The following is a 16,155-nucleotide window of genomic DNA, read 5'->3' as shown; positions in this document are numbered from 1 at the left end:
GGCACAAATGGGTCTTCCGAATGGACAATGACCTGCCATACTAGTTACAAAGGGGCTTAAGGATAACAAAGTCAATGTTTTGGAGTGGCCATCACAAAGCCCCAATCTCAATCCTATTGATCTCAATCCTATTGAAAATTTATGGGCAGACCTGAAAAGGTCTGTGTGAGCAAAGTAGACAACAAACTTGGCGTAGTTACACCAGTTCTGTCAGGGAGAATGGGTCAAAATTCCTGTCAACTATTGTGAGAAGCTTGAGCGAGAATATCCAAAATGTTTGACCCAAGTCATACAGTTTAAAGGCAATGGTACCAAATACTAATGAAATGTATGTAAACTTCTGACTTATCTCATTATTCTGGCGTTTGGCAAATAAAAATAATTTTGGTAATCCTAATTGACCTGAAACAGGAAAAGCTTTGTCTGATTTCATGTCAGACAGTGAGAAAAAATAACATGTGTTTTTTATATAGTGTATGTAAACATCTGGTTTCTATGACGGAGTATAAGGGTCAGTTAAATAAAATATATTATGCAGGCGCTATGAGAATAAAGTCATAGCATTTCGACATTAAAGACACAATTTTACGAGAATAAAGTCATAGTACTATGAGAATAAAGTCGTAATATTGCGAGAATAAAGTCGTATTTTTATGAGAATATAGGCGGCTGTGCGTGAATGAGTGACCAGTGCGTTATGAAGAATTTGGAGCATTTTGTTCAGATATAGCAATTTCTTCCAAATCTGTTTGGTTCCTCCGATTAAACAAACTCAAATGCTTGCAGTGTCCCTTCAAAGTACTTATATTGATGATAGTGCGGTGAGGTTGGGCTAAAAGACAGAGTATTTTATCGTGCGTAAACCCCAGTTGAAAGTTTATCTGAACAATATACTCCAAATTCTCCATAACACACAACGCACTGGTCACTCATTCACGCACAGCAGCCTATATTCTCATAAAATTACGACTTTATTCTTGTAAAATTACAACTTTTTCAGGCTTCCATGTTATTCTCATGAAATTACATCTTTAATGTTGAAATGCTACGACTTTATTCTCGTAGCACCCGCATAATTTATTTGATTTAACTGACCCTTATACTCCATCGTAGGTTTCCGCTGTGTCTGTATGGTGGAATGTTCAGCAATGCACACATTAGCGAAAAAACTAACGAGTGTTGCGTCAATGCGACCGTTCATGATCCTGCTTAGGTTTGATTCAACAAAAAGATGAGAGTGATTAACTGAAAAACTGTTGGCTAATGCTAACTAGCTTGCAACTGTAATATCATTTGAGAGAGCACAAATCATCTCACCTGTTATACTTCCACTAACTCAACACATTTTTTGTCAGATTGTTTTAAAATAAAGCTCAGATTAAAATCTAATAGACCTTCTGACATAATAGTGCCTTCAATTAGTCACACACCCCAAAGAATGTTGATGATATCAGCTGGAAAGTAGCACTACAAAGGGATATTGCTCCCTCCATCCCGTCTCAAGTCAGAACCAAACGTGCAATCGTCCAATCAGATTTGTTTATTTCAGTGAAGCATGTGGAACTAAGGTGCTCATTGGTCATCCATCATTTACAAACAAAATTACATTTCCTTCATATGAACAGAGGTTAGTGCTTCGCTCATTGATTCATGCCATGTTTTTCAGTCTTGGGATATTTTTATCCTTTCTTTTTTCCTCATAACCAGCCATACTTGTTTTGATACAGATGGATCATGCGTGTCCCTGGTTAATTTGAGGAAGTGGGTATTCTGGATCCCAGTCAATAAGAAAACAATCTTGGACACATCTGCAGCCTGCCCATTCTGGTTTAGTCCTGGTTTAGTCCTGTTTAGTCCTGGTTTAGTCCTGGTTTAGACCTGGTTTAGTCCTGGTTTAGTCCTGGTTTAGACCTGGTTTAGTCCTGGTTTAGTCCTGGTTTACACCTGCTTTAGCCCTGGTTTAGTCCTGGTTTAGTCCTGGTTTAGTCCATGAGAGTGGGTTTCTCCACTTCTTTTTTTAATTGTTCCTGCAGAAGGAGAGTCTAAGGACGAGGGACGTTCTGGGACAGTTCTCCATTTCTTTGTTTCCTGCCAATATTGGTTAATCTGCCTGTCTGTTTTAGACCAATGTCCTCTTCACTGTTTGATTTTCTAACTTTCTGTTAAATCATTGATCTTGTTCAGCCTTAAGAGGCAACTGTTGTTGTGTTTTTGGGCTTTACAAAAACATTTAATTAAATTGAAGAACATACCAGAACATGAGAAATGCCCAAAAAACAAATTTACAAATGTGTTTTTCCATATCATTTCTATGAGTGACAAGAGGACATATGCCAGGCCACAACATCTGCAGATTAACCAGAGACATTTGACCTGCCCCCATCTCAGTGTAACAGTACAGGGACACAGGAGGATGGGAAGGCATCTAACACATACGAATGCAGGAGGATGGGAGGGCATCTGACACACAGGCCTACAGGAGGATGGGAGGGTATCTGACAAAACTGGAGGATGTTTTTAGTGTGTCATTCTCACTGAGGCTGTGAAAACTGTGAGTTCCTCTCAGTCTCTTACATAACACTCCCACGAGCACTATTCTGACGTGCAACTAAACCCACGTGCACTATTCTGACGTGCATGAGATAAGTTTATCTGTCTAACCTCATAACTAAATATTCTACCGCCTTGTCTCCTACTTCTTTGTCCCCTTTCTCCTTGTGTCCCACGTCCTTGTCTCCTTCCTCCCTCAGTTGCTCTGTGTCCTCAGCCTGCCACCTCAAATTTAATCACAGAGTCAATCCAGGACTAAATCAAGACTGAACCAGGACTGAACCAGGACTAAACCAGGACTAAACTAGGATTGAACCGGGACTGAACCGGGACTGAAACAGGCCTAAAACAGGACTGAACCAGAACTAAACCAGGACTGAACGAGAACTCAACGAGACTAAACCAGGGACTAACCCCAGGAACCGAACCAGACTGAATCAGGACTGAACCAGGACTAAACCAGGACTGAACAAGGACTGAACTAGAGCTAAACCAAGACTGAACCAGGATTGAACCAGGACTAAACCAGGTCTAAACCAGGTCTAAACCAGGATGGAAACAAGACCTGAACAAGGACTGAACCAGGACTGAAACCAGGGACTGAATCAGGACCTAAACATTACCTGCACAGGGCTCTATTGTAGTACATGTTAAATACAAATTACTGAAATTAACAGGCCTCTGGCATTTGACCCATTCTTCAGGTAAAACCTGTCAGGAGCAGCAGAACTCATCTCCAGATTTTGAAACCAGTCTTGATCAGGACTACCTTAGCTGGAGCATTTGACCTATGAGCATGTGTTTGGGTTGATGGGGGAGAGGAAACCTTCACCCAGATACAGGAAGAACACGTAACTCCACATAGAAAGGCCTGCGAGTCCAACCAGGGATCTTCTTGCTGTGATATAAAAATTTACCGTATTGTGAATATTCTAAATTAAACAAAACACCTCCAATTGAAGGAACATGTTGGAGAAAACCCACTGAAAAGTTACACAGTGCAGTTTTAATCTCAAGAGAATTAGTCTTGGAGTGTTGTCACAAATCTCATTTTAAAGTTGATTTTATATATGGGGTACTTTACTTTATATTTACTTTTATTACTTTATTTACAGTGTATTAACATATTTAATTTCATTTTTGGTGCTCTGAGTCCCTCCTCTCTTTGCTCTCTGTTAATCATAAGGAGGGCTTGGGAGAGATCGCTAGATTACTCAAACATGCATTAATGACATTTAAAAACCGCTTCAGGCATGTTTTTGATGAGAGAACAACATTATAACAAGGTAGAAAGCTCAAAGCTATACATTTTGTATAACACTTCCTCTTTAAGGAAAAGTCTCAATCCTCTATACAGTCTTCAGTAGAAACTTCATATAATTTTAATATCATGTGGTTTTAGACTTTGGTTCTAAAACAGATTAACTTCATTCTGTATTTGACCTTTTTTCTCAAGTGTGAGGAGTGTGAGGACAACATGGAAGCAGGACTGAACTGGGACTAAACCAAGACTGAAACAGGATTAAACCAAGACTGAATCAGGACTAATACAAAAACTAAACCGGTATTGAACCACGACTAAAGCAGGACTGAACAAGAACTATACTAGGATTAAAATAGAACTAAGGCAGGTCTAAACCAGGTCTAAGGGTTCTGAGAGAGAGATGATTCTGAGAGAGAAAGAGAGAGAGAGAGAGAGAGAGAGAGAGAGACAGAGAGAGAGAGAGAGAGAGAGACAGAGAGAGAGAGAGAGAGACAGAGACAACCATGTTTTCAGTATGGAGAACTCCAGATGTCAAACACGGAGGAGAAAGAGATGAAAGGAAAAAGAAGAAGAGAAAGACAAAGGGGATAGATATGGCCATGTTTTCAATATGGGGAATTCCAGATGTGAAACACAGAGGCGAGAGAGAGCAAGAGAGAGAGATGGAGAGATGGAGGAGAGGGGTGAGGGAGAAATGGAGGAGAGGAGAGATGGAGAGACAGAGGAGAGGAGGATGAGACTGATGTTTTGAATATGGGTTCAGATGTAACAGGTTTTTGATGCAATAGAACAAAGAGTGCAGAACGGGAGCATGCACCTACACACGAACTATGGAGAGGATAGGGAGATGGAGGAAAAACAAGATGCGAAGCACAGAGCATGATGCAGAGGAACAAAATGGAGCCAGAGCAGCAGATGTATGAGGAGGAGAGGAGACAGAGGGATGGAGGGATGATGGTGGATAAGAGAGGTGTTTCTAACCGTTTGGTCACTCCACGGTCCTGAGAGCCAGCAGCCCATCGTCAACGGTAACCAAACCAAAAACAACAAATTGAGATGAAAAATCAGCTCCAATGAAAAACGCAGATCCTCCTCACTGCATCCTCCTCCTCCGCCTCCAAGCTCCTTACTGTGTTTCCTTGCTCCTATGTGTCCTAGCTCCTCCTCTACCTCCTAACTGTGTCTCCTAGCTCCTCACTGTGTCTCCTAGCTCCTTACTGTGTCTCCTAGCTCCTCACTGTGTCTCCTAGCTCTTATATCTCCTATTTCCTATGTTTGTGTCCTAGCTCCTTCCCTCCTCCAGTACCCCCTCCTCCTGTATCCTTTACTGTAGTGCGGCTGCGTCCGAGCTCTGCTGCTGCATCCTAGCTCCTACCCCCTTGCCTCCTTGTCATGCATTGTGGGTCAAACCCTCACAGATGTTTGAGGTAAGTATATTTTTATCGTACAAATAAATAAACGTGCTGGCAAATGGACTACAAATGCAGAATAGAGCATTATGGGAACTGTAGTTGCTGCTGTTTCCATGGCAACTGCATTTTCCACGTCAAATAAATGTGCTGTGTTTTGTCCATTTATGGTTCACTTCAAAAATAACTAAACCAGATCTAAACCAAGTCTAAACCAGGACTAAACCAGGCCTAAAGCAGAGCTAAAGCAGGGCTAAAGCAGGGCTAAAGCAGGGCTAAAGCAGGGCTAAAGCAGGGCTGAAGTAGGGCTGAAGCAGGTTTAAACAAGGTCTAAACAAGGTCTAAACCAGGACTAAACCAGCTCTGTTATCCTCTAGTTCATCAACAGATGTTGTGGTGTGTTTGGAGAAATATAGTGGGAGAATGGACCTTGTTACTGATAGAAATGATCAGGGGGAAAAAACTTGACTTTTGGAGATTTCTGATGAAAATACCAGAGAATGACCTGGTTCAATCCTGCCTTAGGTCGGTTTAGCCCTGGTTTAGCCCTGGTTTAATCTCGGCCTTGACACGGAGCCAGTAGATCATTATTTTATCACTGACACATTAAATCTGGCATCAACAAAATGTGCAGCAAAAAAAACGATGTAATTTGTAGTCACTGATAAACCATTCACACGCCGCCCTCAGACCCCCACGCACGCTCACACACGCACAAGCACGCATTACGCACGGAGCTGCGGCTAAAAATGGAACACTGAGGTTCTGTTGCTGAGAGCTGCGCTGCGAGACGAGATGGACAGAAACCGGAGACCAAGCCTAGTCTAAAACGGGTCTAAGCCTTGTCTAAACCGGATATAAAGAGGGTTTATATCAGGACAAAACAAGGATTAAATCTGGACTAAATCTAACCTTAACTAAACCCCGATTAAACAAGGTCTAGATCTAGATGAGATTAAAGGGCCCATATTGATCTATTTTTATAAGATTGTTTACATACCTGGAATTGCGTTTTGTTTCATTCACACATGTTTAATACACAAACTCAAACAGAAAACACTCTGTTCCACCTTGCGGTGTCACGTGGAAATACAGGAAGTGCTCCACTGTGTTTTTAAACTCCATATATGCTCACTAGAATCATTTGGATAATTTCAGTCCTGGAATTGGCAAGCTCTACTGAACTAAATATAAAGGGAGCTGTTAACTAGAAACTACCACTACATGGTGGAAAAGAGCATTTGGAGCTTTGGAGATGTAGGCAGACTAATAATAAAGGGCTACGCAAACATGTGTGAATGAAATTCCAGGTATGTTTCGATGATATAACAACAGTATAAACCTATCCATCTATAGAATCACAGTTTAGCGCAGTTTCAAACAAACTGTAACTGAACACATTTTGTAAACTCGTCTTTTAGTAAGAACTTTCCGTCTTTACATTTTACCGTTTTGATGAGTTATTAATTGTTTTGTACGTTTAAATAATTATAATTTTGCGCGTTTCGTTCAGTTTGTCCTCACAGCGCCCCGTTCACTTGCTCTTTGCTAGCCTCTGATTGGTCCGTGTAGCTGAGGGTCGCTTCTAATTGGTCAGAATGTGAGCAGGGGCTGGATCTTTCACTTTTTGACGTTTCATTTAGTTTTTCTCATATTAACAAATTTATTGGCTCTTTCTGTTCATTTTACCCGTTAAAACAGAGTAAAAATAGACCCGTGGATCTGGAGACACCGCGTCTGCAGTTACACGCGCCGTTTGATGTTTTTTAAAGGCTAAAAGTGCGATATTTGCCGCTGTCTCCCGGAGTTCAGAGTTAGCAAGATGCTACAAGCTACATGCTAACTCCATCCAAACAGCAGAGCTCAGACCTGACCCGGGTTAGAGACGCCTGCAGCGTGTTGAGAGAGCAGGTGAGCCTGGTTTTTGGTTTAGTACTTCATATTTCAATTTTGACTTATTATTTGTTGCCCATTGAACTGGGGTTTGTTCATCTAAAAATGTAATAATTCAAATATCAAAATTATGGATGGGACAATAAACAATATTGTTTATCGTGATAATCGTGATTTTGTATAATCGTGACAATGGCCATTATATTTCCAGAATGTGCAGTAAAAAAACTTCTACTTCGCCCTAATGATCTCTTCTAAATCACAGTTGTTTTCACAAAGTACAATACTATATACTTTGTATAAATATAGAACCTGTTTATAATATTATCATAATAATACTGTGTATTGTGTGTGAATCTATCTATCTATCTATCTATCTATCTATCTATCTATCTATCTATCTATCTATCTATCTATCTATCTATCTATCTATCTATCTATCTATGTAATCTATCTATATACAATTATTGATAACATCTTTAAACTGTCAGCAACTTTAATAATTATCGTGATATAATCATTAGTCACAGTTATTTTAATAATCATGACACGAAATTTCAATGTTATTTATATGTGTATATATATATATATATATATATCACACACTCACCTAAAGGATTATTAGGAACACCTGTTCAATTACTCCTTAATGCAATTGTCTAATCAACCAATCACATGGCAGTTGCTTCAATGCATTTAGGGGTGTGGTCCTGGTCAAGACAATCTCCTGAACTCCAAACTGGGATTTTCACACACAACCATTTCTAGGGTTTACAAAGACTGGTGTGAAAAGGGAAAAACATCCAGTATGCGGCAGTCCTGTGGGCGAAAATGCCTTGTTGATGCTAGAGGTCAGAGGAGAATGGGCTGAGTGATTCAAGGTGATAGAAGAGCAACGTTGACTGAACTAACCACTCGTTACAACCGAGGAATGCAGCAAAGCATTTGTGAAGCCACAACACGCACAACCTTGAGCCGGATGGGCTACAACAGAAGACCCCACCGGGTACCACTCATCTCCACTACAAATAGGAAAAACAGGCTACAATTTGCACGAGCTCACCAAAATTGGACAGTTGAAGACTGGAAAAATGTTGGCTGGTCTGATGAGTCTCAATTTCTGTTGAGACATTCAAATGGTAGAGTCAGAATTTGGCGTAAACAGAATGAGAACATGCCTCCATCATGCCTTGTTACTACTGTTCAGGCTGCTGGTGGTGGTGTAATGGTGTGAGGGATGTTTTCTTGGCACACTTTAGGTCCCTTAATGCCAATTGGGCATCATTTAAATGCCACGGGCTACCTGAACATTGTTTCTGACCATGTCCATCCCTTCATGACCACCATGTACCCATCCTCTGATGGCTACGTCCAGCAGGATAATGCACCATGTCATAAAGCTCGAATCATTTCAAATTGGTTTCTTGAACATGACAATGAGTTCACTGTACTACAATGACCCCCACAGTCACCAGATCTCAACCCGATAGAGCATCTTTGGGATGTGGTGGAACGGGAGCTTCATGCCCTGGATGTGCATCCCACAAATCTCCATTAACTGCAAGATGCTATCCTATCAATATGGGCCAACATTTCTAAAGAATGCTTTCAGCACCTTGTTGAATCAGTGCCACGTAGAACTAAGGCAGTTCATACACCGTATTAGTATGGTGTTCCTAATAATCCTTCAGGTGAGTGTGTGTATGTGTGTGTGTATATATATATATATATATATATATATATATATATATATATATATATATATATATATATATATATATATATATATATATATATATATATATATATATATATATATGACATGACCCTGTCTTCACTTTTTAACTTCTGGGGAAATTATTACAGGTGAGGAATAAAAACATATCAGCTTAAACACAAAACACATTTGATAGGAAATATCTTATGTAATATTTGATATTCTAGAACTAAAAGCTTTATATTGATTAAAGCAGCTGACACCATCAGCATTCTCTGGCGGTGTTATGCTAACTGTAGACACTGCTCTGTCTGAGGCTTTGCTAGACTTTAATCTGAGCTTTGTTTTAACACAATCTGACTGTAAATAACCAATTTAGTTAAAACTACAACAGGTGCACTGATGTGCTGTTAAACAAGTCTCAAATAACATTAAAGCCGCAAGCGGCGATGATGGCCCTCGCCCCCCTACGCGTCCGCCCGGGACCGGCCACTGCCCCCAAGCACCATTCCCCCCACCCGACCACCCCCCGGCCGCTATCCACCCCCCTTCACACAGTTTCTATAGCTGGCTGTCCACGGCGTTGAACCGGCAACCTCGTGCACAATACAGGTATGTGTAATGGACTTTTTTGCCCCTTTTGAGGCCCACAATGATCTCACCAAGTTTCATGCCAATCGGACAAAGTTGTGTCTTTTACCTGTACTGTAGGGGGCGCTATAGACGTCACTGGACACATGTTCATTATGGTTCTCGATTCACAGTATTTTTCTGCATCAGTGATTAGAATTTGAGCTTTTTATGCTGATCCATGTGTCTGTGAGCAGGAATCAAAGAAACAGGAAATTAAGGTGTTATTAGACGGAGGCGTATAGACAAACGGCGTGGAATTTGAAGAAAACGTGGATGTTTTATGGAAACCCATGTGTCTGGATGTGGCATGTGAAATCTGAGCTCATTTGGACCAAAAACCTGGGACTAGAAACATTTTGAATACACGCAGCGGAAAAAGATGGCGAATATTCGATCCAATATGGCCGACTTCCTGTCCGTCATAGAGCAGTGCTTCTTTTCATTTTTATGCTTGTCCCATGGTGCTGTATCACTGTTCCAATTTTTGTGCGTGTTTTACAAAATTAACCAAGCTCCTCTCCCATAGGGGTGAAATTTTAGGTGGCGCTGTCGAGTCAAGGGGCATGGGATATTTTCCCGACACCAGTTTTATTAAATTTTTCAGAGAGCTGGTCGATTCTATACCCCCATGTGAGACTTTTCGCACATGTTATCGTGTTAGACTTTTCGTGCCCAAACAAAAATGAGATTGTTTGAGCGGAAAAACAAAGAACAATGTTAATATGCACCGTGGCCCTGGGCTGTGTGGCCCTGACTCCATATGAGAGGGGTCTGTGGCTTTGCACCGGCAACCACGTACATAATACAGGTATGGTGTAATTGACCTTTTTGCCCCTTTTAATGCCCACAATTATCTCCCCAAGTTTCATGCCAATCGGACAAATTTATGTATTTTACCAATACTGTAGGGGGCGTTATAGTGTTCATTTAGATAACAATTAATAGTGCATTCTATTAATACCTTGATATCACATGTGTGATGAGAATTTCAGCTGTCTAGAACAATGTATGTGCGTGTAAGAAATTTTTTAATGATTTTTTTTTTGTGTGTTTGCACCCCTGGTGGCCAACTGTGGAAAATGACTCATGGCCATAATGTATTTTTTTGTTTCTTCTGATGCCACCGATTTATTCCCTGAATTTCGTAGGAATCCGATAATGTTGGCGTTTCACCCCTATAGTAGTGTTCATTTTGATAATAATTAATAGTAGATTCTATTAATGCCTTGATGTCACATGTGTGATGTGAATTTCAGCTGTCTAGAACAATGCATGTGCGTGTCAGATATTTTTCAATGATTTTTTTTTTTGAGTCTTTGCGCCCCTGGTGGCCAAGTGTGAAAAATGACCTATGCCCGTAATATTATTTTTTGGTCCACGTCATGCCCCTCAATTTATTCCCCGAATTTCGTAGGAATCCGATAATGTTGGCGTTTCACCCCTATGGTAGGGGGCGCTATAGTGTTCATTTTGATTAAAATTAATATTGCATTCCATTCATGCCCCAATCACGCATATGTGATGTGAATGTGAGCTTTGTAGGGCAGTGCCTGTGGTCGTGAGAGGACATTGAAAAAACAGGAAACGAAGGCGTTTTTCGACGGCGGCGTACGGGCGAACCGTGAGGAATTCGGAGAAAACGTGGATATTTTATCAAAACCTATGTGTCTGGATGTGGCATGTGAAATCTGAGCTCATTTGGACCAAAAACCTGAGACTAGAAGCGTTTTGAAAACACGCTGCGAATGAAGTGGCGAATATTTGATCCAATATGGCGGACTTCCTGTCCGTCATACAGCAGCGCTATGATTATGTTTTTGGCTTCTCACAATGAGCTCTGTCACTGGTGCGAATTTCGTCAATATCTGAGTCGGGCCTTCCTATTAAATTGAAAATCTCAAAATTTCTAGGTGGCGCTGCCGAGCCGGTCGATCCTATACCTATATGTGGGACTTTTCGTTGACATTCAGGGGGTGAAAACTGTGATTGTTTTGGCGGAAAAATAATAATAAGAAGAAACCCAGCAAGAAAAATGCCCCTCACCATCACTTCGTGAGTGGCAAGAGCCAATTACAGCCACAAGCCAACAGTTTTTCAGGGAGTCACTCTCACATTTTTGTTGAAAATCAAACTAAATGGGACCATGAACACTTGTATTGATCACAGATTCCTGAAAATGTACTGTTTAAAACATTTTGTATTTTTTCATGAATTTTCCGACAATCTAAATGTTTTTTGTCTGTATTTGCTTATGTGTGCATTGTGTCACCATGGTAACTGTTGAACCTTCTTCCATAAACATGGAACATACATCTCAAGGACTAAAGTATACACCACTTAGAGTTGATAAATTGCATAGTAAAATGTACATTTAAATATTTACTGAACCTGTGGTCCACAGGCTTCAGTTAAAACATTTACAATAGTCTGAAAGATGACAGATACAGTGTTTAGTTTTAGCTGGTTTATGAGAGTGTAAATGGGGGTGATAAAATCTAAAACCAGTTTACCCTTGCTCCGTGTAGATTTGTGGTACAGTGGTCCCTTGGTTATTGCAGGGGTTACATTCCAAAAATAGCCCACAGTAGGCGAAATCTGCGAAACAGTCAGCTTTATATTTTACAAATATTATATATGTTTTAAGGCATTAAAATGCTTCACTATAGGGTTTTCTCACATAGGCATGAACATTTTCTCACATTTCTCTCTTTAAACACTCTCAAAGTTCAAACCTTCGTATATTATATCTCTCTTCCTTGATGATCACTTTAAATGTGTTGTTCATGTGCCTCTGCTCCAGCGATATCCGCAGAGACGGCCTCTCTGTGCAGAGAAACACTTCAATCCAAAGTGTTTCTGAAATTTGTCGGTGCAGAATGTTTCATCGACATTGTGGGTTTTGTTGGGGAGAAAACTTGCAAAGATACAGCACTTTAGTGTCACACTGCTAGCCATCGAACATTTATGTAAATGTAACCCTAATATATTTTTCTCAGCAGTCTCTTGAGGCTGTGGGTATGGCGGGTTACAGTTAGATTTAATATGATTTATTTTCTTGTCGTCTTTCTTGCTTAAATAGACCAGGACAGCAGGACAGTGTACAGCTTGTCTTTATTCAACAATTTAACTCATCTCACCCGTGCACGCCCTGTGTGCGTTCACTCTTGTTACATTTTTGTGGGTGCACTCCTCAAATGCGCTGTACTGCAACAATAAGTAGGAATCAATATTATTATAAAGAAAGTAAATAATGTATCCAACATATTAATACATTATATTCATATAATGAATATTATTTATTATATTAAAATAAGAACAAAGTAATAAACTAAATACTAATAAATGTTAATACATAAAATAATATATGTCAAATAAATCAAAGGTTACATAAATTTGGCTGAACGCATTCTGTATTGTACAGGAGACATGGCATGGAGGAGATTGATTGGCAATGGTCTACAGTCCCTTGGCCAGTCACAACATAGAACACAATGCGCGTTCATACACTGTAAAAAAAAGTATGCAAAATTGCACACAAAAAAATCAGCGAAACAGCAAGACTGCGAAAGGTGAACCGCGATATAGCGAGGGACCACTGAACTGCTAAAGTCAGTCTCCCCTGAGACTTGGTATGGTATTGATGAGAATTGAATTAAATCAGAGAGGTGAGATACTGTGGGAGATGTGGGTGTGTATAAGTCTGTGGGTCTGCAGTAAGGTCCAGCCAACCTTGCTGTATAGATCACAGTGGTGAGTGTAGTAACTGTCAAAAGTAATAAAACAAAGTGCGCCGTGGTAAATAATATCAAGATTTTTTTAAGGTACCGTTTTCTGCATGACCATAAATAATGTCACCATAATCCAGCGAAGAAAGGATTGTAGATTTAATTAATGTTTTTCTATTTTAATATGAAAAACAGGCTTTATTCCTGTAAAGAAAACCTATTTGAATTTTAAGTTTTTGTGAAAGGTTGTCAAGGTGTGTTTTAAAAGATAGTCTGCTATCCAACCAAATACCAAGGTATTTATTATGAGGGACTTGTTCAGTGAGGTACCAATGAAATCGTAGGAGCTTGTGACATGAGATCTGGTGAAGCACCTAGTTTTAGTTTTTGATGAATTTAGGACCAGTTTAGTAACCAGTTTTGTAATTGGGTGGGTGCGATAGAATACAAAATTGTGTCATCTGCATAAAAATGGGCAGTACAATAGGAAGATGAGGGGAAAATATGATTAATATACAAATTAAAAAGCAATAGGCCAAGGGTTGAACCTTGGAACACCCTTTTTTATTACTGACCATGTAGATGTGCCATTACTGATTGTGATCTATTAGTATGAGGTGAACCCATTTAAAAAAAAACTTGATCAAAACCAAGAGATGCAAGTTTATTTAGGAAAATATTTGAGTCTACAGTATTAAAGGCCTTGGACAAGTCAACAAAGAGTGCCACACAGTGTTGCTTCTTGTCCATGACATGAACGAAATCATTGACACAGTGATGGCGATGATTATACTCTGACCCGGCCTAAAACCTGATTGTTGTGGATCAAGGATATTGTTCATTTCAAGAAAGGGCTGTGACTGATACTTTACTAGAGACTCTTTGTCAGACCTGACGATAATTATTAAGGTTACTTCTATCACCACCTTATGTAGAGGGACAACCTATGCTGACTTCCACACTGATGGAATGTTGCCAATTAAGAATGTTAAAGATATGGGTGACAGAAGATAAAATTATTGGTGCACTAAGACTCAGTAATTGCAAATTGAGATTGTCAGCACCACGAGATTTTTTGGGGTTCAAGTGTATTAGGTGATCTAAGACTTCATTTGTTGTAATCTGTTTAAGAGAAATTATTTCTAAATTCTGTGACTGCTGTCACATTAAAATTAGAAGGGCAAGTCTCTTTGGTAGTGTTTTCATTAGCATTTGCAATGACTGCCTCTATAAAATTATTATTTTAAATATTTACCATGTCACTTTTATTTAACATGGGGCCATTCTTGTTGTTAACTACAGGTGGAAGAAGTGTGGTGGACTTGGCTTTTAATGATTTCACTATCTTCCAGAAAGCATTACCATTGTCACTAGAATTATCAGTAGTGGCTGAAATATAACCATATTTTGCATTTGTAACCATAGTAGTAACATAGTTTCTTTGTTGCCTAAAACTCATCCAGTAAGAGTTATTACTGCCAGAAGCTTTTGCTACACTTCCTTAGAAATACATGGGTTGGTTCTATTTTTCACCCTGGAAGTTTTAAGAGGGGCATGCTGATCAGCGATTTCTTTAAAAACTGTAGGAAAAAATGGTTCAAACCCCACCCTGGGTCCTACATAAAAAAGGACAGAATCAATGCTGGAACTTTTCAAATGGTTAAGCAAATCTTAAAAAGGTTTAACAACGCAGACAGTATGTTATAAGTTATGCTTCTCCATAATGATCCGTTCTCCTTCACATTACAGTAGTTAATATACAGTATATATCAGAATCAGAATCACTTTTATTGATCCCCGAAGGGAAATTCTCTTAGTTAACAAATGCCACAACCACAGGATAGAATTTAAGAATAAGAATAAAAAGTCATTTAAATAAGAATAAAATTGTGCAATAAGAATAAAGTGTTATGCAATAAGAATAAAGTGTCAGTGTTAAACAAAATAAATAAATAGATCATCTCACAAAATCACACACTATTTACATCTATGTACAAAGTGGAATATTGGAGTATTGAAGTGTTTGGTTACAGAACGGAGTTTAACAGTTTGATGGCGACAGGCAGGAAAGATTTCCTGTGTCTCTCAGTGGAGCAGCGTGGCAGTAACAGTCTGTGGCTGAACGAGCTCTTCAGATTGGCCAGCACCTCGTGGAGGGGGTGGAGGGGAGAGTCCAGAATAGTCCTGACTTTGGTCAACATCCTCCTGTCCGACACAACAGTCAGAGAGTCCAGCTCCTCCCCCACAACATGACCAGCCTTCCTGATGATCTTATTGAGTCTATTAGTGTCCCTCACGCGCAGACTGCTGCCCCAGCAGACCACAGCGTACATGATGGCACTGGCCACCATAGACTCATAGAACATCCTGAGCATCGTCCTGCAGATGTCAAAGGACCTCAGCCTCCTCAGGAAATAGAGGCGGCTCTGGCCCTTCTTATAGACTGCGTCCACGTTTCTGCTCCAGTCCAGTTTATTGTCCAAGTACACTCCCAAGTACTTTTACTCCTCCACCACGTCCACACTGACCCCATGGATGGAGATGGGAGTCACAGCCGCTTTGGTCCTCCTCAGGTCCACCACCAGTTCTTTTGTCTTGTCACGTTGAGTTGAAGGTAGTTCTTCTCACTCCACGTGACAAAGTTGTCCACAACAGTCCTATACTCCCTCTCGTCACCACCGCTGATGCATCCCCCGCTGATGCATCCCACCACTGCAGAGTCATCAGAAAACTTCTGAAGGTGGCAAGTCTCACTGCAGTAGCTGAAGTCCGTGGTGTAGAGAGTGAAGAGGAAGGGAGAGAGGACTGTCCCTTGTGGAGCCCCGGTGTTTGCTGACCACTCTGTCTGACACACAGCCCTGTAAGCGTACATACTGTGGTCTTCCAGTGAGATAGTCCACAATCCAGGACACCAGGGAGTCCTCCACCTGCATCACCGCCAGCTTCTCAGCCAGCAGAGCCGGC

The 16,155-nt window shown here is 40.3% G+C and overlaps 1 protein-coding gene across 1 annotated transcript in view; it reads left to right on the top strand.

The window, feature by feature from the left end:
• Positions 1-5,167: 5,167 nt before the first annotated feature.
• The window catches only part of atrip (ATR interacting protein), a 38,651-nt gene continuing 27,663 nt past the window's right edge, over positions 5,168-16,155 (top strand). The window contains 1 exon segment of the mRNA XM_055224882.1: positions 5,168-5,241. Coding sequence (XP_055080857.1) covers positions 5,207-5,241 — 35 coding nt within the window. The 5' untranslated portion in view covers positions 5,168-5,206.

The sequence above is a fragment of the Periophthalmus magnuspinnatus genome, chromosome 10, assembly GCF_009829125.3.
Source record: "Periophthalmus magnuspinnatus isolate fPerMag1 chromosome 10, fPerMag1.2.pri, whole genome shotgun sequence".
In the NCBI taxonomy this organism is placed as follows: domain Eukaryota; kingdom Metazoa; phylum Chordata; class Actinopteri; order Gobiiformes; family Gobiidae; genus Periophthalmus; species Periophthalmus magnuspinnatus.
Note: the sequence above shows the minus strand (reverse complement) of the source record. Positions and strands in the feature narration are given on the sequence as shown.